The sequence below is a fragment of the Apteryx mantelli genome, chromosome 12 (assembly GCF_036417845.1).
Source record: "Apteryx mantelli isolate bAptMan1 chromosome 12, bAptMan1.hap1, whole genome shotgun sequence".
NCBI lineage: Eukaryota > Metazoa > Chordata > Aves > Apterygiformes > Apterygidae > Apteryx > Apteryx mantelli.
In genome coordinates this window covers 7521571-7548660 of record NC_089989.1, presented here as the reverse complement: position 1 = coordinate 7548660, position 27090 = coordinate 7521571, and the positions used below count along the sequence as shown (strand labels likewise).

General features: G+C 42.9%; 1 protein-coding gene across 2 annotated transcripts in view; it reads left to right on the top strand.

Annotated features, from left to right (window-relative positions):
• FBLN2 (fibulin 2) overlaps positions 1–26344 on the top strand; it is a 107713-nt gene extending 81369 nt beyond the window's left edge. For both annotated transcript variants that reach the window (XM_067303815.1, XM_067303816.1), the window contains exons 7-17: positions 1858–1974; positions 2426–2527; positions 9551–9685; positions 11792–11929; positions 12228–12371; positions 15763–15891; positions 16412–16537; positions 17925–18041; positions 18856–18984; positions 23144–23267; positions 24446–26344. In XM_067303815.1, the coding sequence (XP_067159916.1) occupies positions 1858–1974; positions 2426–2527; positions 9551–9685; positions 11792–11929; positions 12228–12371; positions 15763–15891; positions 16412–16537; positions 17925–18041; positions 18856–18984; positions 23144–23267; positions 24446–24803 (1619 nt within the window). In that variant the 3' untranslated portion in view covers positions 24804–26344. The remainder of the gene's footprint in view (positions 1–1857; positions 1975–2425; positions 2528–9550; positions 9686–11791; positions 11930–12227; positions 12372–15762; positions 15892–16411; positions 16538–17924; positions 18042–18855; positions 18985–23143; positions 23268–24445) is intronic.
• The last annotated feature ends 746 nt before the right edge of the window (positions 26345–27090 follow it).

The following is a 27090-nucleotide window of genomic DNA, read 5'->3' as shown; positions in this document are numbered from 1 at the left end:
TTGTTCGCTCACCTGGAGCATGTGTATATTTTTGTTTTGCTTTGCTTTGTTTCTCATATGACTAACTCCGTTAAAACTGTGGATTTGGTTTAGTACATTTTGTATCTGGGTGGTCAATACTCTGGGCAGTTCTGCAAGACTGCGGTGCTGACAACCGTGTCTGGGGGTGTAGAGGGGTTTGCAAAGCTCAGCTCAGGTGTAGGATCAAGGTGAGGGCAGGGGTCTGGGAAGGAGACACCCGAGACGTGTGGAAGGAGTGGGGCAAAGCAGGGCTGCTGCCAGCGCTGCCCTCTGAGCTGTTCGGAGCCTGAAGTGGCGACGTGTATCCAGCACAAATCTTGACGTAGGTGCAGGGTAAGTGTTAGGCTCCTAAGAAGGAGAAATAGCAGCCATGCAATAAGTGAGGATCTCAGGAGGCTGCCAAAGCAAACTGAGGGCAATTTCTGTGTCCCGGTGTGGGGTGCTGGGTCAAGTTAAAGGCTGGGAGAAGGAGGTGGCAGGGCTCTTCACTGCTGGGCAGGGTGAAGCAGTACCTGCTCTGCCTGCCGGGGCAGCATGGGGGCCTTTTGCTCGTTATGGTGTTGTCTGCGCACACGCACATGTGTCGCGTGGCCTCTGCGTGGAGACCCACACCGGGCAGCTTTTAATATCACAACTTGAGTAATTTTTACTCCTGTGGTTAGATATAATGCTTTTACATATGTACCCGTCTTTCCATTCATCTCCCGGTGCATTTCCTGTTCTTTGCTGGACTCTGAATGCTTCTGTATTTAATTTTTGCTTTTTAAAAGGTGTCACTGTTTTCATGAGACTTGGAGGAAGTGATGCTCTTGCAGAGGCTCTGTGAGGCAAGAAGAAACTTTACACTGGAACCTCATCAGCTACTTCTCACTTCTTTTATCTTTGTCTGAGGAAATCATTTGGGATATGCCACAAGCAGGTGTCTTGCTTTTTCCTCTGGTGTGCCGTGGCCCATTGTACTCCTGTGACTGCATTTTTAAATGAAATCGCTCTTCCCCCACCCCAGACCTGTACAGCGGTCACACTCTCTCACTTACTGTTGTCATTGCTTGGTGGCTCACACTTTGCTCCATGTGTCGCTTGAACTAAAACCAATGGGAACAGGGCACATCCCTCTTAAGGAAGAATTTAGCCTTATGGATCGAGGCTTCCATTTTGATGATATTTAGAAACTGGATTACTCTTATTGATGTAACAGAACTTTTTGTAACTATTCTGAAACTGTTGATGTTACTGTTTGTTGGAAATGTTAATGACAGATACCAGTCTTGTTTCCTACTTGGCTGTGGAAAAAGTCATTTCTAAGGTGTCTTGTGCTTGTAAAGATGGGCCTCTGTTTTTCATCCTGTTTTGAAATGGGATCCCATTTCATCCTGTGTTGAAATGGGATGGGCAGCATAAGTTTAAGGACTGGTTTTGAGTTTTGCTTTATTTCTTGTGTATCAGATGAAAAACAGGCACTGTCTTTACAGTATACAGCAGCATTTTAAAACTTAACACTTGCTGCTTGATTAATTAAATGTTGACGCATTGTATTCTACAGAAGTTATTTCCAGCCAGCCTCCCTCGTCCATGCCCCTGGCGTTTGCGAGTGTCTCCGTTAGCACGCAGCACTCTCCATGCGTGTGCAGACCGTTGTCTGCAACAAGTACAAGTGAGGTTGCAGAACTGGTTGTTCACCTCCGTGCATTTTATACAGACAGTTATCAAGGTCACTAAAATGTTTCCTCCTATGACAAAACACAGCCGTATGGGATGAAGGGTCTGATGGGGACTCTTGGCTTGGGATGTTTGATGGATGCGATGATCCATCCGGGACCCGTCTCTGCCTTACAGATCCTGACAGAAGACAAGTGACGAGGCTGGAAGCAGAAGCCACCATCCCTCCAGCCGCCTCTCCGGCTCAGCCTCTGCTCATTGTGTCCTTACAAGAAGAGCAGGATAAGTGTAAAGGTATGTCAGACAGATAAACTGCGGACACAGATGGGTGAGGAATGTTTAGAAGGGTGGAATAAAGTTTCAAACCTCCCTTCCCCGATCTAATTTCAGCACGCATCCTTAATTTGTTACCTCTGGCATAAGGCCGAAGAATTGTCAGGGGAAACATGAGGAGGTAATTTGAGGCTATGCTCTGATTTCAGGGTTATTACACACTTGCTATTTAGTTTAGGGCAAGCAATGCAGCTGTGCAGCGTAATGTGAGCAATACAGGTAGGAGGGAAACAGGTGTGTTTCCATGTAATAGGAGGGTTGTAAGTCGTGATTAAGGCCCCCAGAACAGATTTTTAGAGACTTTATTTCCCATTTCGAAAGCTGGGATTATATTTGGGTGACCCAGAGTTTTGGAACTTCAGCTGATCTGTGTTGTGAATTTTAATATATTTTGCAATTTTGCTTTGTATAGATAATGGCCCGTGCAAGCACATCTGCAATATTGTGGAAGGAAATGTTGTTTGCTCTTGTTTGTCTGGATATACTATCATGGCTGATGGGATTTCTTGTGAAGGTGAGTAAGTGGTTAAGATTCACCATGGAGACAGGGCTAAAACACTTTAATATTGATCCCTTTGATCTTAGACCCATAGGTGTTACCCTAAGCGTTCTCTATTTTCAGTATTGTGAAGTGCAAGTGGCAGCACAGAGGAAACCTTCCTGCCTTTGAAATGATTTGGCAGAAGGAGTAGCAGATCTGCTTCGCAGATAACTCCTGAAGCACATCTATCCAGTATGTTTATTACAGGGGAATTTCAAGTGAAGGCAAGCTGGATTTTGTGCTGTCCAGTCACCCTTTGCTCTTTTCCCTCTGACCTCCCACCCTCTTGGTGCCTCTGCCCAGCGCGGTCCCTTCTGATTTCCACAGGCCCTGTCCAGCTCCCGTCTGTCCAGCTGTGCGCAGGCAGCTTTCCCGTGACAACAAGAGCAGCTGGCACGTCGGTGTCTCTGGGAACCCCCTCAGAGCCAGGGCTCTGCCTTGTTGCTAGTTTTGTTTGCTTGTGTTTCTCCTTGCCTTGAAAGTCTGAATCTGTGAGGCTTCGCTGGTTTGAAGAGCCTGCCCTTATGAGCCACTATAGCTCCATGGTTTTCCCTAACACTGAAGTCCAGGCCTGGATGGTGATGAACAGTGAATTTCAAAGTTGCATCATGATCATTCACATAATATAAATTTTAAATGGGCATGTTTGGACAGTCACAAAGGAGATCTTTGCACAGCAAAGATTTGGAGGTCAGAAGCAGTGCCCTATGACCTTATGACCTTAATTATAAATCTCTAAGTATGGGACCAATAGCAGCCAGCAAACAGAAGCTTCTGATGCTCAGAATTGTTCACAAGTGATCCACATCACTCTTAATCTCACATCTTATTGAATAACAAATCATTCTGATGAAATTCCAGACAGTCTGTGAAGAAGATGAGAATTTAATATCACAAGATAAATGTTCACTCTGCACTGCTTACTCAAGTGTGGAGGAAGCTAATTTGATTAATTAATGTCAGAATCAAAATGGGCATTTCAAGGCAGTCTCCTTCCTACAGGAGGTGAAGAAATTCAGAAATGTCACTGGAAGTAGTGAGTTTAAATTTCAATAAAGGACATTTATAATCTCTGTTAGAGAACTTTGTGAAGGTATGAGTGGTGATGCACTGCAGTCGGTTCCCTAGGAAGGCTGTGCGGGGAATCTGCGCTGCTGCCTGGTTTTTAGGAACGGTTCCTTCTGCAATGACAAAGGTGTAGGGGCAAGAGCAAGGACTAGATGATCGCTGAAGGCTTGTTCCAGCCCTGTTTTCAGTGTAGCACTGTAAATATTATAGCATGGTGCTGTTGTAGCAGCTCCAAAACACTTCATTTAGAGAGCTCCAGTGAAAGAAATGTCATCTCATTTCAGAAATCGTTCTAATAGAATTCTGTTTTTCCCTTTTGGTTGCAATATGTTGATATAGATTTGGATGAGTGCCTCACAGGTGCTCACGCTTGTTCCAGAAGACAATTATGTGTGAACACATTGGGATCATTCTCCTGTGTCAACCACAGAGTGATCTGTGCAGAGGGCTTTATACTCAACAGGCATAGAGAATGTGTTGGTAAGATGATAGGTATAAGCCGTTCACCACAGCATCATAATTCTTCATGCTATGCAATGCATTTAAACCATTTGTGCTAAAAGGCTCTCTGACCATCTTTGCATATGACATTTCAGTATGAGTTAGTAAAAACACATGTGCACCATTTGCTCAGCCATTTAACATCATGAGTTGTATGCTATTTGGCTTTTTTCACTAGCAATACATTCTCAGGCTACATATAATTTTGCTCGAAAGTCATAAAAGTTTGTAGGTTTGATGACCACAGCAGTACTGATGACTATTAAACTGGACTAAGACAACGTAACAGTTGATCTCTTTGGACAGCGTCAGTGCTGCCAAATCCCCAGGCATAAAGCAGCAGCAAAACTTCATAAGTGTAACTCCAGAAATCCGCACAGGTCCAGGCAGAAAAGACCCATTTCAAAATGCTGGAATTTTAAAATTCAGATTAGCCCTTTGATGATTCTGGAACCGATTTCTCAGTACAAAAGTGAAAGATGCATCATAATGTTGCAATATCACTGCTGCTATTTAATTTAAGAAACCAATCTACTTTTACCAGTGTTCAGTGTATTTATGAGGATTTCACTTGCTTCAGACAACAATCTCCTGCACTTATGAAAGAGCTTCCGTGTGGGATACTCTTCCAGAAGCCAGTCAGGCATCTGAGTTGCGGGAGTGTTGTGTGGTAACGCTTCGAGAAGTGGAGCTCGGCTCTGCTCTGCTCTCCGTGTCCACGGACAGCTCTGGTCACAACAGAAATCAGGGCTGCCTGTGACTATAATGTCATGTGTGAACACATAGCCTTCTCCTATTCCCGTCCTTCTCCCAGTGCTTATAACATTGCTTTTCTCACCATCCCAATCTTGCAGTGTCACAGCGTTTGTTTTTGTTCCTATATTTTAAAGCTCTAGGATCTCATTTGATTAATGAGCATCATATGGCATGAGGGCATGACCAGGAAAGTTTACACAATGTCATAGTTTCAAGCAGGAATGTGATTTAATATCTTCTGGATTTTCTTTAAATTGTCAAAATTGGTTTGTTTGTTTGTTTTTTTAATCGGATACTGCTAAGCATACAAATTTAATGTAATGATTTAGTTTAAATTAAATGTCTATCAGAATGCCTCTGGAAGGAAAGATGCCTTTACAGTTAAAATATCAGACTGGGAAGTGGAAGCATCTGCAGTTGGCTGCATTCTGCATGGTGCATTTCATAGCTTTAACAGAGCCTGCTGCATGTACCACACTGCTGAAAATAAGGTCTGTTAAGTGAGCAGCTGAAGGAGCTGCCTCACCGTGTTTTCTGCTTCTGAAAATCTTGCCCTTTAATCCCTTGATTTTTTTCCCGGACTGTGCAGTAGGGATATATCTGTCCTTTTCTACATCTCCCAGCAGTGTTTTGAGGCTAAATTAATGCATGCTTGTCAGCAGCTGTGGCAGAAGGTACTACAGAAGATGCCAAGATGATCCTGTTATTCACTTTCTTCTTCTCCTGGTCTCTTCCCCATGACATTATAGCAAAGTTTTACTGTGACTGATATAAGACACACCTCAGACATTACTAGTAAAAATGAAAGACACAACACTTGCTTGTAAAGCTAAAAGATCCTCTTATCCTTCACTAAATTTCACAGTTTGTATTTCTCTAAGGCAGTTCAGGTTTTACGGTTATCCTTGTTAAACAATCTGGAAAACGTTGGAGTTTCTCTTTCTTTTGAACAGATACACCCGGTTTTCTCCCTACTGGTATGCAGCTCTGCTGTGTGTGTGGTGCCTGGAGAACATTTGCTGTATTTAACATTTTTCCTACTTTTCTAGTCAAAGGGGAAAGCCACAAGCAGACTGTGGTTTCTGATTTGTTGAACTGCCTTGCTGCAGCCATATTTGCCTAAGGTATCCTTTTCCAGCTTAACTGCTTTTATGCTCCATCTTGAGCTATCTCAAACCCCATGAGGAAAGCTTTGGTAATTTGTTTGCAAATTGTTGTTGTTTTAATGATGTTACTATGTGCATATTTCAGGGAGGGGAGGAACAATCCTTGCAGAGCAGCAAGACAGCTGATAACCTTTTGTCTCTTGAATTTCCTTTCGTCAAACTGTGGAAGATTATAATTCCAGGTGCATTCAAGAGCAGATATCCAGAATTCCTGAAAGGCAACCATGCACAAGGAAGAGCCACCAGCTGTTTAAATAGCTTGCACACACCACCTTTGTGTAACTTTTTGAATAGATATTAAAATGTCTTTAGGCCTGAAAGCTCCGTGTTCTCCAGAGATAAGAGCCAGGTTGGATGTTTTTAATGTGGATTGCTTTTCTTGGTAACTTTCAGGCAAAGTCATTACAACCACCCACATACACACTGACAGAAGACCACTGTTTTATTTTCTTTCCTACTCCCATCTAAACTTTTCCCTCCTGTCAGAGTGGGCAGTAAGTGGCCACTTTATTGCTGAACCATCGGGACTGTACATGAGTACAACCACTAGGAAAGGGATGGGTGGTTGCAAAGGAACAGCAGTTCTAAATAAAACGGATGTTTTCCATAAAAAAAATTGAGCTGAAGCAATTTGAAGAGGAAAGAATTCATGAGTAACTACAGACACAGGACAAAAAAGTCTGCCTTCCACGTTTTTGAAGAATGTGCAAAAATCTGAATTTAATGTAGAAGAAGTATGTATTGAAAAAATAGTAGTAGGTAAATGCCAATATTCCTTTGCAAAAATGTCAGCTTCTTAGCTGCAACAGATACGCTCAAGGATCATGTAAATGTTCCTGTTTTCAGCAATAGTTCCAGGAAAAAAAGTTATGTGGCTATGTTTCACTCCATTTTTACTGATGCAGAGTGAGGAATGTTGCTACCACACACATAGACCTAATCAATTTGTCAAAAATTAACTACGACTCTCATTTCAGTATATTACTGAATTATTTTTTCCTCTTATTCCTGTTTTTATAAATATCCTCTTGCCCTACCCCACAGTCTTCCTAACTGCTTTGGATGAAGACAAAAGTTGGTCCAATGTTGGGCATTAACTTTGTTTCATACTGAAACCCTAACTCCGTTTTCTCTAGTGCTCTGTCAAGAATGCTACTGGCTTGTTGAGCTGGTTTCCAGTACTGAAGAGAGGCAGGGTATTGGCACTCTGATGGCAGGGGGAAAAGAGAGAGAGGGGTTGTCCTGTTTTATAAAACTATTTTGAGCCTTATCTTCAACCCTCACTCCCTTGTGCCTTATGGGTAGAGCAAAGCAAGGGTAGTAGGTGCAGCGTGGGCTGAGCAGAGCTCCTGCAGGAGCCCGCGTGCTGCCCCCGGACAAGCTGGTCGCTGAACCAGGATCTCCAAAGATGCCTCTTCCCACCCTCGCGCTCGCAGCAAGGAGCACTGGCTCACAGTTTAGATCTCGCATCTCAGCCCATGTCAGAACCATTAGGTTTTACAGATTGTCTCTTGTGCACAAAATTTTCCCTGAAACCAAAATTCTGCAGGTAATCTTCTGGTTTCCATAATTTTAATTTCCTCAGACGTGTTCTGGCCAGCTCTGCTTGTTTTCCCAAGGACTCGGAAAGCTGAAAGTTGAATCAAGAATATAGAGAAAACATGAAAACATATTAATTTTTTTTCCTCTGTGAAATCTTAACCCTCTTTTTTTCAGATCTGTCACAGAGCCTGTTTAAATCAGTAGAAAGACTTGCACTAGTCTGAATGCTGCTAAGTGGCTATTCATAGCCAGTTTCCTGTAAAATTTTTAAAAATCTCTTATTTATTTAAGAAATAAGGCTAGTTAGGTGGGACAAATCTACCAAAGCAGCTCATATTCTTCTCCCACCGTGTGAAGGCTTTTCTTTTCTTTTCCAAGACAGCTTATGAAAATGTTGCTGCCTACACTTTGTGCTAATGTGCTGCAATTGCAAAACTGTACAGGAACTAGGGCATAACCCTGTAAAAGCTTTGGGGTAGACAGGTACCTGCCCCTCAGGGGAAGTACCCCGTGACCGTGTGGGGCTGGCAGAAAGATCCAGCCAAGAGCAGTGACCTTGCTGTGGAGGGATCCACTGGCTCTGGAAAACAGATGCACAGCACGCGAAGAAAAGCAATGGCAAAGAAAAATAAAACATAAGTAAATGAAAAGTGAAATGGCACCCAGCTAACACACTGCTCCTCCAAGACTCAGTGCACGTCTCTAGTTAGCTGAATTCAGCAGGTGCTGAAATTTCTCAATGCTCCTCTTTGTCTGTTCAACAGAAAACAAGCTGACGCATTTTATAAGACAAAAGCTTTTAAAATGACTTTTCTTGTTTTTGTGCTCTGCAAGGGAAAATAATGTCTGATATTGTACCTGCCTGGGAATGACATTCCACAGCCAAAATGAAAATCTTATTTAAACCATACCTACTCTATTGGGTAGTAGGAAAACAGCTTTGTGTGCAGAGAAGCTGGATGATTGGTAGTAGTTATGGTCACTTTGGCTGTCGTTAGTTCTAAAATTACATCTTAGTTATATATAGACCTGTGTGGAAGTGTAAGATTTTGGGGAGAATGGTAGGGGAAAAAAAAAGAAAAAAAAAAAAAGCTTCGTCTCTCCACCCCTCTTCATTGCTTAGAAATATTTGCTCATTGTGCTGTTTCTAGCTTTCATTATTGAAATAAGCAAAACCTGATTTTGAAATGCTTTCATCCCCAGCCTGTCAGAAACAGATCGTTTTAAAGGTGCAGCATATTTCTTTCCAAATTGTGTCTTCTATTCCATGAGCTGGTATTTAAGTGAAAAAAAAATGTGTAACTTTCCCACTACTCCACCTGCTGAAATCAGATCACTTTAAAGATAGAAATAAAATCTTATGAACTTCTTTGAGCCTTCAGGATGCCTCTCTCCATATTTCCTCGTGAATCTAATCTAATCTAATGTTGTGTTCCTCAGGAAATAAATATCTTACATGACTGCAGCTGCAGCGAGGCAAGCCATTTCCCTACCTATCTCTTGCAGCAATCCCACACCAGTGGCTCCTGTCTGTCTGGCATAAAGCAACAGCACTGATGTATAGCCTGAGCTGTGAAAAACTGTTAATGAGCAATAAGCATGAATCACTTTCTCCCTCAGTTAGCCAGGAGGTTTCTACGCAGTAAATGGGAAGCTGATTATCACCCCTCTCCTGACTCTGCCTTTAATCAGTTCTGTCCACCCCGTGTCCTCGGTGAGCACAGCGTTCGCTGTGCGGAGGGGGAGGCGGAGGAAATCTCCATGAGGTTTGAGTCTCTTGAGCTACTTTGCATTAACAAAAGATGCTGAAATAACATGTCCTTAAATCAGACCACTGTCTACATTAACCTTCTTTTGGAAGAAATGGTTTCACACGAGCTTTTGGCTCCTTCCAAAAGAGAGCAGGAAGAGGCAGATTTATTGATAAATATGAGGCACTGAATTGTCTAATTGCTTCTTGTAGACATTAACGAATGCGTAACGGATACGCACACCTGCCAGCGGCGAGAGCACTGCGTCAACACGATGGGATCATTTAAATGTCTCCAGGAATTGAGCTGTCAGCCAGGTTATGAACTTAAGGATGGAGAATGTGTTGGTAAGGCGAGCATTTTTCAGTTGATGCAATTGCTGTTACTGAGAAGGAAGGGAAAGGGACTGTGAAGCATATTGTTGTTGCTGGTCTAGAATATCAGAATTGAACTAGAAAAACCTGGTCGTCATGGAAATGTTTGGCTTCACAAGCCCCTTCTGTATGTTCATTTCTTTGAAATAGTTTCCAACAGTAATGGTAAATAATTTGGGAAATACATGAAACCTTATGATTTAGGATTTGCCCTGCTTTTAAGGGGTTGGAGTGAGATGTTGCTGCCGGAGGAATTGCTGTTACCCTCCTCTGGGAGCTCGGCTTTTCTCTGACGGAGCCGATGCTGAATCACAGCCTGCATGGATCAGGGGGACTCAGTCCAGTCCTTCCTGTGCTTAGGAGGCCTGCCTGCATTTATTCACATGGGGTTAAGAGGTTATTCTTCGCCTCCCCCTTCTTGATCTATATAGGGACCTCATGGAGAGTCTTCTAAAGGCTAAACTCAGTACTGATAGCGCAGCAGATGCTATTCTGCAGCATGTGAGTGTGCAAGAGGATCCCTTCTTCTCAGGTCAGAAGTCAGAGTTATTTACTCCTAAATTTTCTTACAGAGTTTCCTGACAGCTGGAGTAGGAGATGCCTAAGGAAAAAACTTAGCGCTTGACATGTAACAAATGTTATAAAATAGAAATAATCAGAATTCTCACTTTTTATACAGCTGTCATAAGTAAACCTGTCATTACTTGAAGGGTCTGTTTTTGAGCCCCTCTTCTGGTGTCTGATTCTATAGCATTTCTAACATTTATTAGCAATCTAAGTTACTTTCTAATCTTGAAGTTAGACTGTAACTATAATAGATTATCCAATGCACAAATTGTTTTTAAGTAGCTTTAAATTAATGACTTAGAAGAAGGACTGTTATTCCAAAACTACTCAGTGTAAAATTGTCTACATATAACTATTGATTTTGCAGCATTTTATGAAATACTGAGGTCCACATTTTTCTGCATCTCCTTCTATATATAGGGTCAGAAGATTTATTAATATAGTAGCTTCTGGAAGACTGGTGGTGTTTTTTTGTGACTTTAACACTGAACTGAGGTGTTAGAGTAGAAAGATGAATGCCAAGGAGTCTCCCTTTGTCTGCCTGGAGAAGTGGGAAACTCCTGAATCACACGGTTTACTGTATTTGTCTTTATCTTCTAGTAAATACATTCATCATGAGGAGTGTTCTCAGGAAACAGTACATGTTAATGTAGTATTAGAAAATGTTCCCAGAAACTGCACTTTGAATGTATTTATACTGGAATTCTGTTCTTGGGTGGGGTTCCTTCAGTCAAGAACTGGAAGCAATACCACAGTACCAACCAGCTGAGCCACACGGCTACTCAGCGTGGATCAGCTGGGCGTGAATTTCTAAGCTTGAGACTTACAGGAAGGGTACCTAGAAAGTAGGCATTAAATTGGTGAAGGTGATTTGGGAGGTAATTTGATGTAAATAATAAAAATGAGAAAACTCTGTTCAGCCCTGGCTGCAGAGCAAGAAAAAAAAGCAAAATTTGTCACTAATGTTACTACTTCTTATACTTTTCAGAGGTGGTTGGGTGTTTGGTCTGTGTATTTATGTACATATGTGTGTACCCTTGGGCCTGTGCACAACATGAAATCCCAGCCTGTTTAACTCAGGGGTCCTTTTAGCATCAAATTCAGCCTAGCCAGGTATTTATCTAGAATTCCTGAGGTCTGAGGAGTAAGAGAATCATTCTGCTTTTGAAATAGTGTGGTATGTATTTTGTGTGCCCTTATTTCTAGTTTTATTCTGGGTCTCTGGGATTTTAAAATGGGCAGTGTTTCTTATTTGTGGTTTAAAAGAGGTTCAGTGAACGCTGCAGTGGGGACTGGCACGGAACTCGTTGCAGAGCCTGCCAAGCTCGGGAGCCTGTGGATGTGCAAGAGCAGACATGCCCACACCTCAGTTTCCACGAGCCATTTTGGGTGTCTGGTTTAAACAATGCTTCCTAACTTCCTTCCTGAGAAAAGAGGTTGTAAATAGTTGTGAAGGCTATTGAAAATTGCAGCTTAACTAGTCACAAATTGGTGTTTTGATCTGATTAACAGATATTGATGAATGCGAGAAAGGAACTCATAGTTGTAAAGTAAACTTCGTTTGTCAGAACACAGAAGGATCGTTCTACTGTGAATCGAAGCAACGGTGCATGGATGGATTTCTACAAGACCCGGAGGGTAACTGTGTTGGTAAGTGTCACCAGCAATATGTTTGTAATATGTGCAGCAGCTCTGGCTAACTCCTCTTCCTTTTAGCCTGTCCAGTGGGTGACCATGTGCAATTTTCCTTAAATCTTACTGTGAATTAAGTCTAAACATTGCTGATCTTTTGAAGATATGCATACTCACATACTTTATTTGAAAGGACTACCATAACAGATCCTCATCAGCCTTATCTTTGTAGTACAATAAATCAAAATTAATGAAAAGAAGTGAGAGCTGGAAGAAAAGGGTTGCTAACAGTATTCTAACTCATTTTCTTCACCAGATATTAATGAATGCACATCTCTCCCCGAGCCATGTAAACCAGGATTCAACTGCATCAACACTGTTGGGTCTTACACCTGCCAAAGGAACATGCTGACGTGCAGCAGAGGCTACCACGCCAGCGAGGATGGGACCCGCTGCATCGGTAAGGTCAGACTCCAGTCTCTGCTCAGGTGCCCTCTCAGAGGCAAAAGTGCATTTCGCTTCCGAAAGAGTTTTTGAGTTACTTCAAGTTTCATAAATTTGTTTGAGGGATGGGAATTTGCTGTGTACGTTTGCTGTCCAAACAGCCCGGTGGTTTGTGTGCACTGTAGGTCTGAATGCGGCGTTGAACTCCTGCAGGTGACCCTGGCTGACAGTGATGTTGACTGCATATGCGATTGGCTGACTTCTGTTCTGGAGTGTATGAGACCTAGCGACTTCTTCATCTCATGCTGTCAACCAAAACCATGATCCTTTGTTGTTTTGTACAGTATCTCACTGTAAATTATATGATCTGAAGCCATGACTGCAGCATTATAAATGGTGTTTCTATTCACATTCAGTTGTACAAATGCTTAGGATAAATTCTTTTCTTTGTGAAAAGAATGTGGAAATACCTATATAGCCTAAGATACATCTCACTGCTGACTTGTAGGGGCCTTTATTCCAAGTGTGTATAGTGTTACTGACTCAGAATAGTAGATTTCCTGCCCTTTCTGCATTTGCTCTGTAAATGAGCACACTGGGCACAAAGGAATTGAGGCTTGGTCCTTAGTGCCCAAGGAAAGGCTGGCTGTGTATTTTTGAATTTCCTATGTTCTGTGCTACTCACAGTAGGAAATGGTAAGACAGCAGCTGGGGGAGAAAAAAGAAATGACAAATCAGCATTTTGTTTAGTGATGTTATCCTAAAGATTTCTACTTATGTTACCTTTGAACGAAAGGAAGGACAGGAAAGCTTTTGTGACTCCCCAGGTGGGCGGAAGCCTCGTTCACAGCTGTTTGTTGATTTGGTCACCACTCGCATTCATAACTTATAAAACCCCTCTTGTAAGAGGCTGGAGAGAGAACTGTAATGAAAAACAGTGGTATAGATGGAAGGCCCCAGTCAAATAAATTTCCACTTCTTCCTCTTTGCTCTTTGCTACCCTCTATCTCCCGTCACGCTTTTACCCACGGGACTGTCCAGACTATACTTGGCCAGTGAGAAGATGAGTGAGATTTGGAACCAGGCAGAAGACTGTGATATTTAATGTAATTAGCTGAGGAAATTGAGAAAGCTTCCTAAAACAGCTACAGTGGGTTGTGTTTCCTAAACTCAGGGCAAAGTGGTGCAGTCTCATTTGCTGTCTAATTATAGAGCAGACTGAGATATTCTGACTGTGCCGAAGGGAAGGTACGGAAGTATTGTCTCCACAGCTGTTGTGTAGGGACAGTTCTTCAGCCGGTTTCCATCAGTCCTGTTTCTGCGAAGTCAGCAAGGCTAGGCCAATTTACACCACCTGGAGTGAGGGGACCCTGAGACTGTTTTTAGGGTCATACAGCAGTTATACGTTTAAAGCATGATGATATAACATGATGCAAAGTAATTACATTGTTTCTAATTACAAAGTAATTACTTTGTTTCTAATTTACATGATTGACAGTGCTTTTAAAGAGCAGGGATAGGGAAACTCTCTGGGTTATTTGGCATCATTTCTGTTTGATTTTAGGAAAACAAATGTGTAATGTTAATTGGTGATCTCTGTCACTGCTGGGTGTGCTATGTCTCAGTTTGCAGCCTGTGTTTTGGTATTATTTTGGTATGAGTTTCTTAAAGTAGAAAGAGAGTATGGAGAAGAAAAAGGAAAAGCATATGGTCCTAATTTCCTATTTCTATGATAAAGACCAGTTTCTTCAAGGTATTACGATGGTTAATTGGACTCCTGATTCGGATTTACTTAAAGTAACATAAAATACATCATCTGGATGCATTTCTGGAGCAGAACTAAACTTCTGTTGTCATCTCTGCTTAGAGGATTCATTTTCCTTGGAAATGTTCATTCTTTCTCATTCAGTAAATCAGTTATTAAAAACTACCTCTTACATTTAATTGAAAAGTACTGTAACTATCATGAAATGTAGCACACTTCTGATGGGATAATGCCCGAGAAGTAGTTAAAGGCTGAATGCAAAAGAATATATAATTTTGCACAAACTAATGAAATGGTTGCATGCATGAATTCATTGCAAATAACACTGCTAATATAAAAATTTGTATCCGCATTAAAAACTTCCTTGTTTTGATGCTTCCTCTGATCTGAAAGAAAATAAGAAGGCAGCATTTCAGCAGAAATCTGTGAGCCTGTCGGGCATTCTTTGCTGGGCAAATTCCCTGTCGTCACTGCACCAGTGCTGGCAGGGACTGAATACGTGATGAAAAAGTCAGAGTTCAGAAGAACGGTATTTGCTTGCACCTCTCGCCAGGGTTAATATAATCTCCACTTTTCCAAATCTAAGTATAGATTTGGAAACTTGCTCCCATTTCCCTATCATTTTCTCAGCAAGTGACGACTTTCCAGAGCAACCTTAAAGACTGTTGTTTGATGAGAAACTGCCCAGAAACCCTCTGAAATGAAATGGTGCTAGAATTTATAACTTCGGAAAGGGCAGTCACTGAAAGGGCCACTGTATGGAGAACTCCCGGCTGTACTTAGGCTGCCATCCTAATTAATACTGCATGAACAGTGGCTTGGATGGTTGAAATAGTTAAAGAAGTGGATGATAGGAATGAAGAAGGATCTGATGGCTTAGAAGATGGCAGAACTCAGAACACTGTGATAAATACAAGTGTCTGAGGGTTGATCAGACTTTCTGATGCTTCTTGTCACAGATGGTAACAGGGATTTGTTAGATACTGATGAGCTATTTAGTCATGTTCTAAGTCTTGTAAATCAGTCTATATTGAAAACTCTCATCTTCCTCTGAGGATTTTTAAACTGAGATTGGAAGTGGTACATGTGAGTGGAGAAGCAACTGGATTTTGGATGAGAGTCCATGAGGAATATCAAAATTTGGGTTGATTGAGAGAAGAAAAAAGATCAACTTTGAAAAAGAGCAAAAGGTGGGCAGCAGAAGCAGGATAGAAAGGGCAAGAGGAGATGAAAATAGCGATTGTTTAGTTCAAGGGATGAGCAGAATTTCTGGCTGCTTCTTGTTTTGCTTTAAATGGCTTGTCATGACTCATGTAATGGCAGAACATCAGAATAGGGTATTTAAATGTCATGGTTTGATCAGATTCAAAATGTGTTTACATTAAAGTGCAGAATATGCTGGGAAAACTCCATTGCATTTTCACTTTTAAAATAATGTATTGCTTTTCAAAAGTTTGACTTAGAGATGTGTACATTTGACTCTGAGAAAAGCAGAGTGGGAAAAGCTGATATTCTGCCTCCTGTGTCAAGGGGACAACCCTAAGAGATTCTGTTTCTGGTTTTGTTTTCTTTTTTTTTCACTTTCTAAACTGTGACATTCAGCAAACTATATTTAAGCTAATGGCTCTCTCTGATTCTGTAGATGTGGATGAATGTCAAACTGGCGTACACCGTTGCAGTGAAGGGCAGATTTGTCATAATCTTCCTGGGGCTTACCGCTGTGACTGCAAGATGGGCTATCAATACGATGCATTCAGCAGAACCTGCATTGGTATGTAAGGCGCAAGACGAGAGGAAATGATGGATTGATTGAGCCTCGGACCTCCAGGCAGTATTTAGCACTATTGCAGAGCACGCAGTAATTAGTTCTGCAATGCGGTGGCTCAAGGGATAATGGCATTGCTCCGGGAGCTGCTGCCGTTGAGGCCACTGGCCGGTTAGCGCTCTGCCGCTCGGGGCACTGGCTATGGCTCAGGTGTCCTTGGTTTAGTTTGGCTGCAGGTTATTGATTAAAGTCATTTGCAAAGCACTTTTCTGTAAGTTATGCTTCTCCCGCTGTGGAAATTTATCTTCCTGAAATCTTCACAACCTTCTCCGTAAGAAACCATGATACAGCGTTTTGTATTTTATTGCTGCTATACACCATTCAGAGCACAAAGGTAGACAGCATAAAACCTGAGGTTGCAGCATTTCGTGCTCTACAAATCAATCTCTGACATCTTTTAAAATACATCTCCTTTGATGTTTTTGTTTTTAAGCTGACTGTATATTTTTGCTTGTTATGCTGGCAGATATAAATGAGTGCTGGAATTACCCCGGACGCCTGTGTCAGCACACGTGCGAGAATACTCCTGGCTCCTATCATTGCACTTGTTCTTCTGGTTTCCGCTTGTCCTACGATGGGAAGCACTGTGAAGGTACCGGACGGTTTTTCCGTGAAGTAGAACTTGCAGTGTAAATTAAGGGATGTTAGAGAAGGAGTTGAGGTGAAATGTAAATACAATAACCCCATGATTTATGCATGCTCAAATTTGCAGATACTGAATTAAACCTCCAAACTGTCAGCTCTTCTCTGACAAACCCTAGTCCCTTGTACTTACCAAATCAGCAATGTGCTACGGGGGAGCTTTCCACACGCAAGTTGTGTGCCGTGAATGGCAGGCAAAGCTGCCACTTCCACTGCACTGATTCAGGGTCAAGATATCACTAAAAGGTTAAGATGCAAGACACATTCTGGGTGCCTTTTTCCTCTTTCTCTATCTTCTTTTTACTGTCAACTTATTGTATAGCTATATTCTCTTTCATCTCTTCCCCAAAAAAGGCAAAGTGGTTGGCTGCTATTGTTCTGCCTTTGCATTTGGCAGCTATGCCTCCCGCAGCACAGTCGTCTTTCTTAAGCTATTTCACTGGTTTAGGTAATTGCACTTTTGGAAGGTACTGCATTATAAAGAGCAGAGGGCAGTGTGGTTTTAGTATATACCGAGAAACTCTGCTAGAGCTAGAGAGCATCTCCAGTGGAGGAGCCTTACGATACGGATGATTAGGATGTGTTGCAGTGGTTACAAATGCATCAGTTTCCACTGTAAGGATACCAACTCTGAGTCTATTACTATTTATTTTCTTTTATCGAGACATTAAAGCTGACGTAAACTGTTGTAGTTACAACATATATGGTGTATAGCACTTAAAATGTTATGGGGAGATATCTTTTCTTCAGTGTGGAATGACTTTAAAAGACAACCCAAGCTTCTCTAAAAGTTTTTGGGTTTCATTTGAAATATCTCAACTAGAACAAAGCTTAGATTATTTCATTTTTGTTTCTCCCCTTTCTTCCTTTCCTTCACATACTTTTTCTTTTCCTTCCAGATGAGAGAAAGGAGAACATAATAAAATCAGGGATTTTTCACTCAAACTTTACTAAAAATGAAACTAGAGACATAACAGTAGTGACAAAACTGGAAAAAATATTTTAGATTTTGAACAGAATGGAAAATTTTGAAGTTCTCTGTGAAGTTTTTTTTAAGGAAATAATTATGTTATTTTAAGTAGCTGTAACACATCAGATCTGAAACAAATGTTTGCATGTGTTTACATGAGCATACATAGAAATGAAATTTAGGTGCAACACATGTCCTCATGCTTCACGGCATGCTGCCCAGGGGGCAGAAACGTCTTTGGATGAATTAGTCCATCTTTATCCACTCTGTCCAGAAAGATCTGATAACGGCTGATAAGGGAGGATGGGGTGAGAGACATTGTTCTGAACTGTCCCGGCAATGTTTGTGGGTTTGTTTTTGGATACAGATGTGAATGAATGTGATAATAGTCCCTGCAGCCAGGAGTGTGCCAATGTTTACGGTTCCTATCAGTGTTACTGCAGGCAAGGTTTCCAGCTTGCAGAAGATGGGCATTCGTGTAAAGGTAAGGCTGCTGCTTTGTCACATCGGATTAAATGTGTGTGTGCTCTCCAAATCTCAGCAGCACCTAACGCTGCACGTGGTGCCTAAGGACGACTCCGAGTCGTATGCTGCTGCAGAAGCTGCACAAGGTAGCTCCAGCTGTTGGAAATGCAGCTTGCTGTCGTGCCTCCTGCTTGGGGCTGGCGGCACACCTGGGTGACCACAGAGCCAGTGAGGTTACTTTTTAATGGGGCTAAAGCTTATGACTGGAAAAATTGGGAGGGAAGGGGTGTTTAGTTAGACTGCATCAACTAAATCCTCCACTCAGCCAGGGCTGAGCTGCTTCTAACTTTTGCTGATGGTGGGTGAAAGAGGAGCAAAGCAATCAGACTGGAGACAGGAAGGGTTTTACCTGTTTTCATTAAGTTACCAATACCGACACATACATGCTTCTCTCACAGACTAACTCCAGAGTCTCTTTTTAAGAAATGGTGAAGAAATCCCCATTCTCCCAAGCACAAGGAAGCTCCCAAAGCAATCCTAGAGGGTGAATTACAGAGTACAGGATAGAGTTTTTCAAACTCAGATGTGCCTTGAGTCCTTGAGTTCTTACTACATCTTGCAGCCAGTATTTTTGGGAGCAAAGCCTTATGTTCAGCATTTCAGAAACCACCATCAACTGTCTAGAGCAACATCAAACTTTTAGGGCTGCGTTCTTGCTTAAGAGGAATGTATTATAAATGTGTCATATAAGAATTTCCTTGTGCTCCTCAGCCTCCCTTTTCAAGTTTGTAATTTTCTTTTTTTTCATATGTTTGTAATTCTTTTTTTTCCAGATATAGATGAGTGCACACAAAGTGCAGGCATCCTTTGTACTTTCCGCTGCGTGAATGTTCCTGGTAGTTATCAGTGTGCCTGTCCTGAGCAGGGATATACCATGGCAGCAAATGGACGAACCTGTCGAGGTAATGATGAGCTTAAGGAACTGGAAGGATTATATCATGAAGCTTTAATCTTTGGAATGATAAAAAGCTAGTATTTGACAAAATTGCCATATATTGCTATCTGCAGTGTCGGCTTTTCCCTGGGTTAGAAAAAAGCAGTAACTGTAGCAACTGAGCTATCCAGTGTAAGCTAATTGTTTAAATGAGTTTCTAGGGGAACCCACTTCATCTAGCAAGTTGGGGCATTTGATTGCTTGCATGGGCTATATATCTGCACCCTGGCACATCAGTAAGTCATCTGATTTTTAGAGGTGCCAGATGTACAAATCCACAGCTTCATTATGAGCTGCAGGAGCTTCCTGCCCCAGAAAACTGGGAGAGTGAATCTAGGAGCTGTAATGGGGACTTGGACATCCTGAAGTTTGCCATCTAAGCTTAAATATGTTGGCTATAGTAAATGTTAATGTAAATGACATGTACCTCCCACCCCCACCCATTCTCTCCAGAATCATAGAAATGTATGCTGGGTGTCTGGAGTTTTTCATCTGGTGTGCAGCTGTCTGTTTTTGAAGTAAAAATCCCCCCTTTCCGAAGGATGCACTGACGGTGTAATGACGATTGAAGATCTGATTGCCTCTATGTACTCTGCACACATTCCTGCAGTCAGTTACACTAACTACCAGGCATTTCCTGCTCTTAGTGTTTCAGGAACCGTTCACGTAAATTTTGGTCATGTATCTTCTATGCTTAAATTCTCTTCTCAGTGGTAACTGCAGTGAATTTACACTGCGTAAATCACGAACGACATGAGCACAGTTGATCCTACCCTTGTAGCAGAGAAACGGACTCAATGACAGCAAGAATCTTCCCAAGGGTGGGGGTTTTGGGGGGAGCTTTCTTTTTGTATATGATTTTATGTAGGACCTCAGAATCAATCTCTGAGTTACACGGACTTTAATTTAAATTCTTATGTAAAAGCCACCTTTAGAAAATCCACAGCTATAGCTCTCCTCAGGCATTTTTGCTGCATGCTGACTTTCCGAGCGCTGGCGCGTTGGCTGCCCTCTTTGCCAGCGCTGTGATTTGAGCTGGGGACCTTCTCCAGAGTTAACAGTGTGCGTCACTGCACTCGGGCTGCCAGCGCAGCCCTCCGGAGCCGGAGGTGCCCAGCACGCTCCCAGCGCTGGGTGGAGGGGAAGGGTGCACCGCCCGGGGCAGTGGTCACAACTGCAGGGTCTCCGTGGTGTGACACTCGCGCCCCACGCTAACCTCTGCGAAGGGGACGCCCGTCACGTGGGCTGGTTCTGCTGAGTGAGCTACACAGGCACACTCGGAGCAAGTTTTCAAAGGACTCATACTACCTGGTACGGGTGCCCTCCTTACTGGCGGAAAGTGGTCGACTTGCAAAAATTTAGCACACGTGAGGCAACTCTGTGTCGGAGTAAGTAAGCTGGCATTTAGTCGGGTGTTGGAAGCAACCCGGGGTGTATCCCATCTTTTTGCACAGATGAACACGCAGTGCAGACTTCTAGCTATGCAAGTGTGTACGATGGGCAGGCTCTCATGTTGAGGCCTGTTTGAAAAGATGGTCAGAGAGACAGTCTGAATTGATGTCAGTTGGACTAAACTCAAGGCGATTATATCAGGTTCCGCCAGCCCAAGATCTGGCCCCAACTGCTCATCATCCAGCCAGTTCCTAAATTAAGAGTTACTAGCGGTACATTCTTCGGACCTTTCTTTTTTTCATTTCAGACAGATGAGTTCAACTTCTTGTAATAGTGCATCAACATATGGATCTTTTTGGAGAAACTGTGAATGGTATTTTGCAGCATAGCCAAACTGGTGAACTGAGCGTTTTCCTGACAATGAACACAATATGGAAGAAATTTTCTTTTCACCTGAGGGCACTTTTGAGAATCAGCAAGAAGTTTAATTTACTTTGATTCTCTCCCACTTCCTATTGTATACTTTGCTAGACTTCAGACCACTCAGTGCAATGTGCAAGACCAGTTCTCGTCCTAGGGGAATGAAGGGAGAGGGAAATTACAGTTTTCCTCCAGGAGCCTCTCTCCTCTGCGACAACTGGCAGAGCTGCAGAGCCCTACACAGTCCACGTGGTTTGTCTGTTAGCATTTATTTCATTTTAAAACCTCTGTGCGTTGTCTAGACATTTGGGAGTACACAATGTGACTGTGAGATCTTTGCCAATATTTTCTGCTCAAACTGTATCCCTGTTGCTGCATCTGGTTTTCAGCATTTTAAGGTCCATGGCTTGGGCTTGTGCATATGTATTATTTAGGTAACCACATTCATGCTATAGGCCGGTAAGTGTCTTTGAGCTTTAACTGTTCTCTGTTGTCTTCTGCAACATTACTTCTTGTTATTGGGAGATATTTGTGTTTAACTTAAATTTTTAAATCTGTGTCTTGTTTAAACTGTTGTTCTTAAGTTGCTATATTCATAATAGTCTTGTGGAGCGTAGGACTCCTGAATCATGCGGCTGTACAGCAGTAGTGACTCTGCTTTGTATTCACACCCTGCTCTGATCCCGAGCAACCTTCGTGCATAGATAAATCCTTCTCCTGACTTAGTTCAGCTTTCTCAACTCTCAGACAGTCAGTGAGAAGGTCCTGCTTGCTTTAAACACCATTTGATTGTATTCTGATGAGATTTGTTTATTCTTGAGGGGTAATTTTTGTCACAATAGGCTGTGAATGACCAACACAGATGAACTTAGGGCTTCCCTCCATTGATTATGTGTGTTTGCTGGGGGTGGGGGGTCTCCAGACATGCCCTGTCTCAGTCTGGGCGACCCGGAAGGATGCTGCTTGCCTAGGATATGTGGCTGTTTTGTAACCTTCTCCGTGAAGAAGGAGCCGTTGCTATCACACGCGTGTCCTGCAGCGTGTGAGGCCGCTGTCCTTCCATGCAAGGACCTGGGGTGCTCCCACTGTCCTTGTGCCTACACGCGGGTCTGTACGGTGCCTGAGTCTGTGCACGTGCTCTGCTGCTTGCAACAAGTTAGAGGCTCCCCAAAGTGTTGAGCTTATCACACCGCATGTGAGCACCATGCTTGCTTAGAAAAACCTTGCTTAACATAGGCTAGTGCTAAGCACGAAATTGTGGTTCAGGGACTACCTGTGGTCTGTGAAGCTGTAAAACTTGGCCCATCACTGTTTAGGAAACTATTTAAAAACTATCCTCCGTCAGAACGGCCCTGGCGCAACGGCTGCAGGGGGTGGCAGTCATTGCGTGGTCTGAAATGTTTAGGGCTGCACTGTCCTAGACTACTGCTATTTGGTTATTTTATTTTGTTCCCCTTCAGCCTAGTTTACAATATTGCTTACACCACCATCTCTGACACCTCAGGAAAAAGAGAGAAAATAACATCACAGACTGTTCTGTCTAGATGTCGTGTTTGTTTTGAACCTTGAATATTGTTTTTTACAGGGAGAACTAGCAAGAGAGGGGGATCTTGGGTTTTAAGAACTTTTTTCCTTTTAATGTTTGTTCTCCCCTGCAGTTAAAACAACCCTGGAACGAGAACGGTTAGGTTCACAAAAGCATGCAAATATTTGCAAAGTATGGGTAAACAGACAAACTTCTCCTGTGGGAGAAAGCCAGCGCTGGCCATGCGCTGATGGCTGGAACCGGCCAGGCCCTCTGCCAGGCGGGAGGAAGCGCTGGCAAATAACACAGAAAGGACTGCGAGCTCCTTGCAGAGAGAGTGGGCTCCCTTTTTTATTGCATAAAAGGGTATTGCCAGCTCTCATTAGTAATGGCAAATAATGTCAAGGAGGAAAATCAGCTTTTTCCACAGAAGACATTTGAATTTTAAGACAGCTGGAATCAACATGCTTTACTCCATCGCTCCAAAACCCGGAGGGTCTTGTGTGATGAACCTGGCGTAGCTCAGCTGCACGTGCATTTCACATCCCGCACACTGGTGTTTGGCTTCTTACCCTCTGTCTGCCGGCATCAGACGCGACTGCTGAAGAGGTAACACACAACAACCCGGCCGCCAAAACACGAGCCCTTGCTTGCGGATCCAAACCACAGACCCCTCTCGCTTCTCATACGCACAGAGTCCAGCTCATAACCATGTTATGGCCCATAAAATTGTGGTTACTTGTTGTTTTTGAACTTACTGTGTCTCCTTCCTTGCGTTTCTGCTTGCCAGATATCGACGAGTGTGCAATAGGGACCCACAACTGCTCAGCCGCCGAGTCGTGCTATAACATCCAGGGCAGCTTCCGCTGCCTGTCCTTCGAGTGCCCGGCCAACTACCGAAAAGTGTCTGACATGTAAGTCTCGCCGCCGCGATGACGAGAGCGGCCGTGCCGCTGGCTGCGGGCCGCTTTGCAGTGCGTTAGACTGCGGGCGTACGTAAGTGCTCGGAGCTGCACCAAGGTGCTTTGGTGCCGGGAGCAAACAGACTTTCCCCACGCGGAGCCGCGGTCCGTTCTTCTCTCTTCCTCCTTCCAGGCGCCAGAACCTGCCTTTGCCCCTCAGCTGCTGCTATAGCGGCAGTCAGGCGCCTTTCAGTCCTGCTGCCCCAGGCTTGTGCTGCTCCTGAAAGGCTCTATTTTCTGTTAAAAAAAAAATTAGGATCCTCGGTGTAGCTTATATCATGGCAGTAGCTGCCGGGCCGTTTTTACAGCTGTTTTGGGGCTGCCTCTTCAATCCGCACCTGGCAGCTCCTCCGGGGTAGCGGCGGGCTGGAGGGGAGCGGGATAAGCGGCGAGCCGGGCTGCGCGGCTCTGCGGAGGGCTGCCACCACCGCTCGCCGCTCCGGAGCAGCCCTGCGTTCCCATGGCTTGGTGCCCCGAGGGCTGCCGGCCCTGCGGAAGCCTGCGGGAAGCTGAGCGGAAGCCTGGGCTGCGGAGAGGGAAATAATGAGCAGCTGCAAGAGAGACGGAGACGTGGAGGAGCGCGGAGAGGCTGCTTGCTTCAGGAACGAAACTCTCTATTCACAGGAGGAAATCTTAGTTGCTTATGACTTAAAATGCACTTTTCCTGCCTCACAGAACTCGCAGTTTTGCGGGTTCAGGAACTTGTTTCCCCCGGCATGTTTTAGCTCCCTTCAGGTGCGATCGTTTTGGTTTTCGTGGCGCGCTGTCCCGGCCCCGCGCCGGCGATGACGCGCAGGCGCCTTGCCCAGGCTCTGCGCTGCTGCTGGCAGCACGGCCCCGGCTCACCGTTTCCCTGTGCTCGCTGGGGCGCTTCCAAACGCTGCTCTCCGTGTCCATGATGTTTTTCTTGCACTGTTGTACTCTGACATTTGTATCATTTACAAATGTTTTACGGGCACTGCAAAAGCAGAACAAGCAGCTGTTAATTACCCAGCTGAAGTCTGTACAGTCTGCTGTTTATCTGTCTAACACATGCTGAAGACTTTCTTGACTTTGCAATTCACTGAAATACGTATTTTTTTACTCACAATTGCACGGATGCTGAACCCGATTTGTTTCTCTTCTCTTAGGAGATGTGAACGCATCAGTTGCTTTAATTACCTGGACTGCCAAAATACCCCGGTGCGCATTACCTATTACCAGCTGAACTTCCAAACCAATATCGTGGTCCCAGCACATATTTTCCGTATTGGACCATCCCCTGCCTATGCTGGAGACAACATAATCCTTACTATCAACAAGGGAAACGAAGAGAACTACTTCAGCACCCGGAGGCTGAACTCCTACACGGGCATCGTCTTTCTCCAGCGACAAGTGAAAGAGCCTAAAGACTTTTTGTTAGATGTTGAAATGAAACTGTGGCGTCAGGGAACATACACTACTTTTCTTGCCAAAATTTACATATTCATCACAGCTCATGCATACTGAAGCGTGTATTGACATTGGAATTTATTGGTGCTATGCTCTTTACCTGTTCTACCAAAGCTTAATACTGTTGAACTGGCATTTAATGTATCTAGCCTTTATATTATTTTTCTATCATTGCTTCAAACTTTTTTTATTGGTTGTGTAAATTAAGTTAATTTTTATCTTTTTTTGGTTGTTTGTTTTCTTACATAATTCTTTACATCATCGTTTGACAATGAGCAAAGGAAGGGTTTGAAAGGCAGGACATGTATTGTGTTATATGCTGGAACCTTTTCTTAGAAATTATTTTTTTGCTTAGTCACATCTGCAGGGTATTGCACTAGAAAGGAAAGATGTTCACTTGGGAGCATTGGTTTTTGCCATTGACCAAGGGAGAAAACCTTGAGCAATTTCTCTTTATTACACAAACTCACGGTTTGCCATAGCCACTGACATCACGGAGGTTTCTCTGCGTTCAGGTGCTGTGTTGAAGGCTGCGTGTGTACAGTGACGGTTAGCTCACCTCATATTAAAGGTTTATTTTCCTCCTTCCAGTTTTTATAATATGTCGCCTAAAATATATATAAATAAAAGAAAACTCCACCAGTGAATAAGCCTATGATTGAGTCTTGCTTTAGTAGGACTACTCATATGCTTAATGTTAAATGTTTGCAAGACCAAGGCCATTTTTAGTAGTCATCTTTACAGGTGCTTGAATTCCTCTCTCTATACAAACCCATTCTATTTGGGTAACTATAGATGCAGATTAGCTGTGTTGTAATTCTTAAAGGAATGTCAAAGAGGAAACGTGGAAATAATGATATAATCAATTACCATTTCTTATTTTGACCCCTGGCTGCACATTTGTGATTTTAAATAAAAAAAGGGGGAGTTGCTTTTATTCTTCAGGAAAATGACTTCAGTTATGCTACCAAATGACGCAGAGGAAAATTCTAGTTAAATTGGCAGTTTGTATTATGCCGTTTAGAAACAGCACAACCTAAGTTTTGAACTGGATTTCCTCTTGTTCCACAGGAAACTGGATGAGGTCCAAAGTTGAAGGCTGTGACAATGTATAGTATAATCGAAGTATTTGTTAGAATTTAGAAGTGAATATCAGAACCTCTTTACAGCTGATACAAAAAAAGAAAAGAAAAGAAAAAAAAAGCTCCAGCATTGAAATTTTCTGAGCTTCCTTTGTTCCAGCTATAATTATTCTGCAAAATGTTTTAAATGAAATGCATAGCTACACTATATTGATGTTTACTACACTACAGTTTAATAATCTGTTTTTTTCTATAGTAGATTTTATTTTGACCGGTGTGTACATAAAATTACAGAAAAGTCAAATCTTACGGCTTTTTATGCCATAATCAACAATTTTATTATATTGTAAAATATTTGTACTGCGGCTTAAAATCTTGTAAACACCACCTATAGGGTGAGAGAAAAGATGTACTGTATTCATTATATCCCAAGGCCAATTTCTACCACTTCAAATAAGTAATTTTTAAAATTGGGACTCTCTTATTGATAATAAAATACAAATCTGACACCATAAAGACCCATTCCTGGAGAAAAATTATTGCTATTCCCCAGCTGTAAAATATGGGATATCTGCAAGTTTGCATCCATCAAGCTTTTCCTTGTTTTCCTATAAAACCCCTTTGGTAAAAGTGACCCTCTTCCATCCATCTTTTGTTTTCCACAGTTAGCAGTTTCATGAGCATTTAGCAGAGACGTGCTGACTGAAAAACACGTGTTTATGCGATTTGCCATTTCAGTTGATGGCCATCTTACAGCTAGGGGCATGGCGAGATGAAGAGGCAGCCGCAGCCGTGAGTAGGAGAGCCTCGCAGGTTCGTTGTGCAGCGTACGTGCTCAGCGGCGATGCATTTCTCCACGCCCCAGCGGGGCACGTCAGGAGTCGCTGAAACCCAGAGTTTTCCATCAGCATTAGTATTTGACTGAGCGTAAATGATATTCAAGCTTCGACAGTCTTTCTTGTCAGAGAGCAAATGGACAAGCCATTTGTTACTTGGAGACCTGCTGCTGACTAAAAACAGCCATAGTCAATCATGTTAAGGATCTGGCAGTTTGTAACACTGACTTTTGATTTTCTAGACAGGTAACTGATGAAGAAAGTTTTAGAAGAGGCTTTGCATACTATTATAAGAAAAATGCTATGTTATCAAAAAACATATCTTCATCAGCACTGTATCCTGTAGGCATTCAAAGAGGAGAGAAATGGTTGCTCTGTGCTACTGGTCAAAGGGAAGGAACAGCTTATGGTAGATAACTTGACATT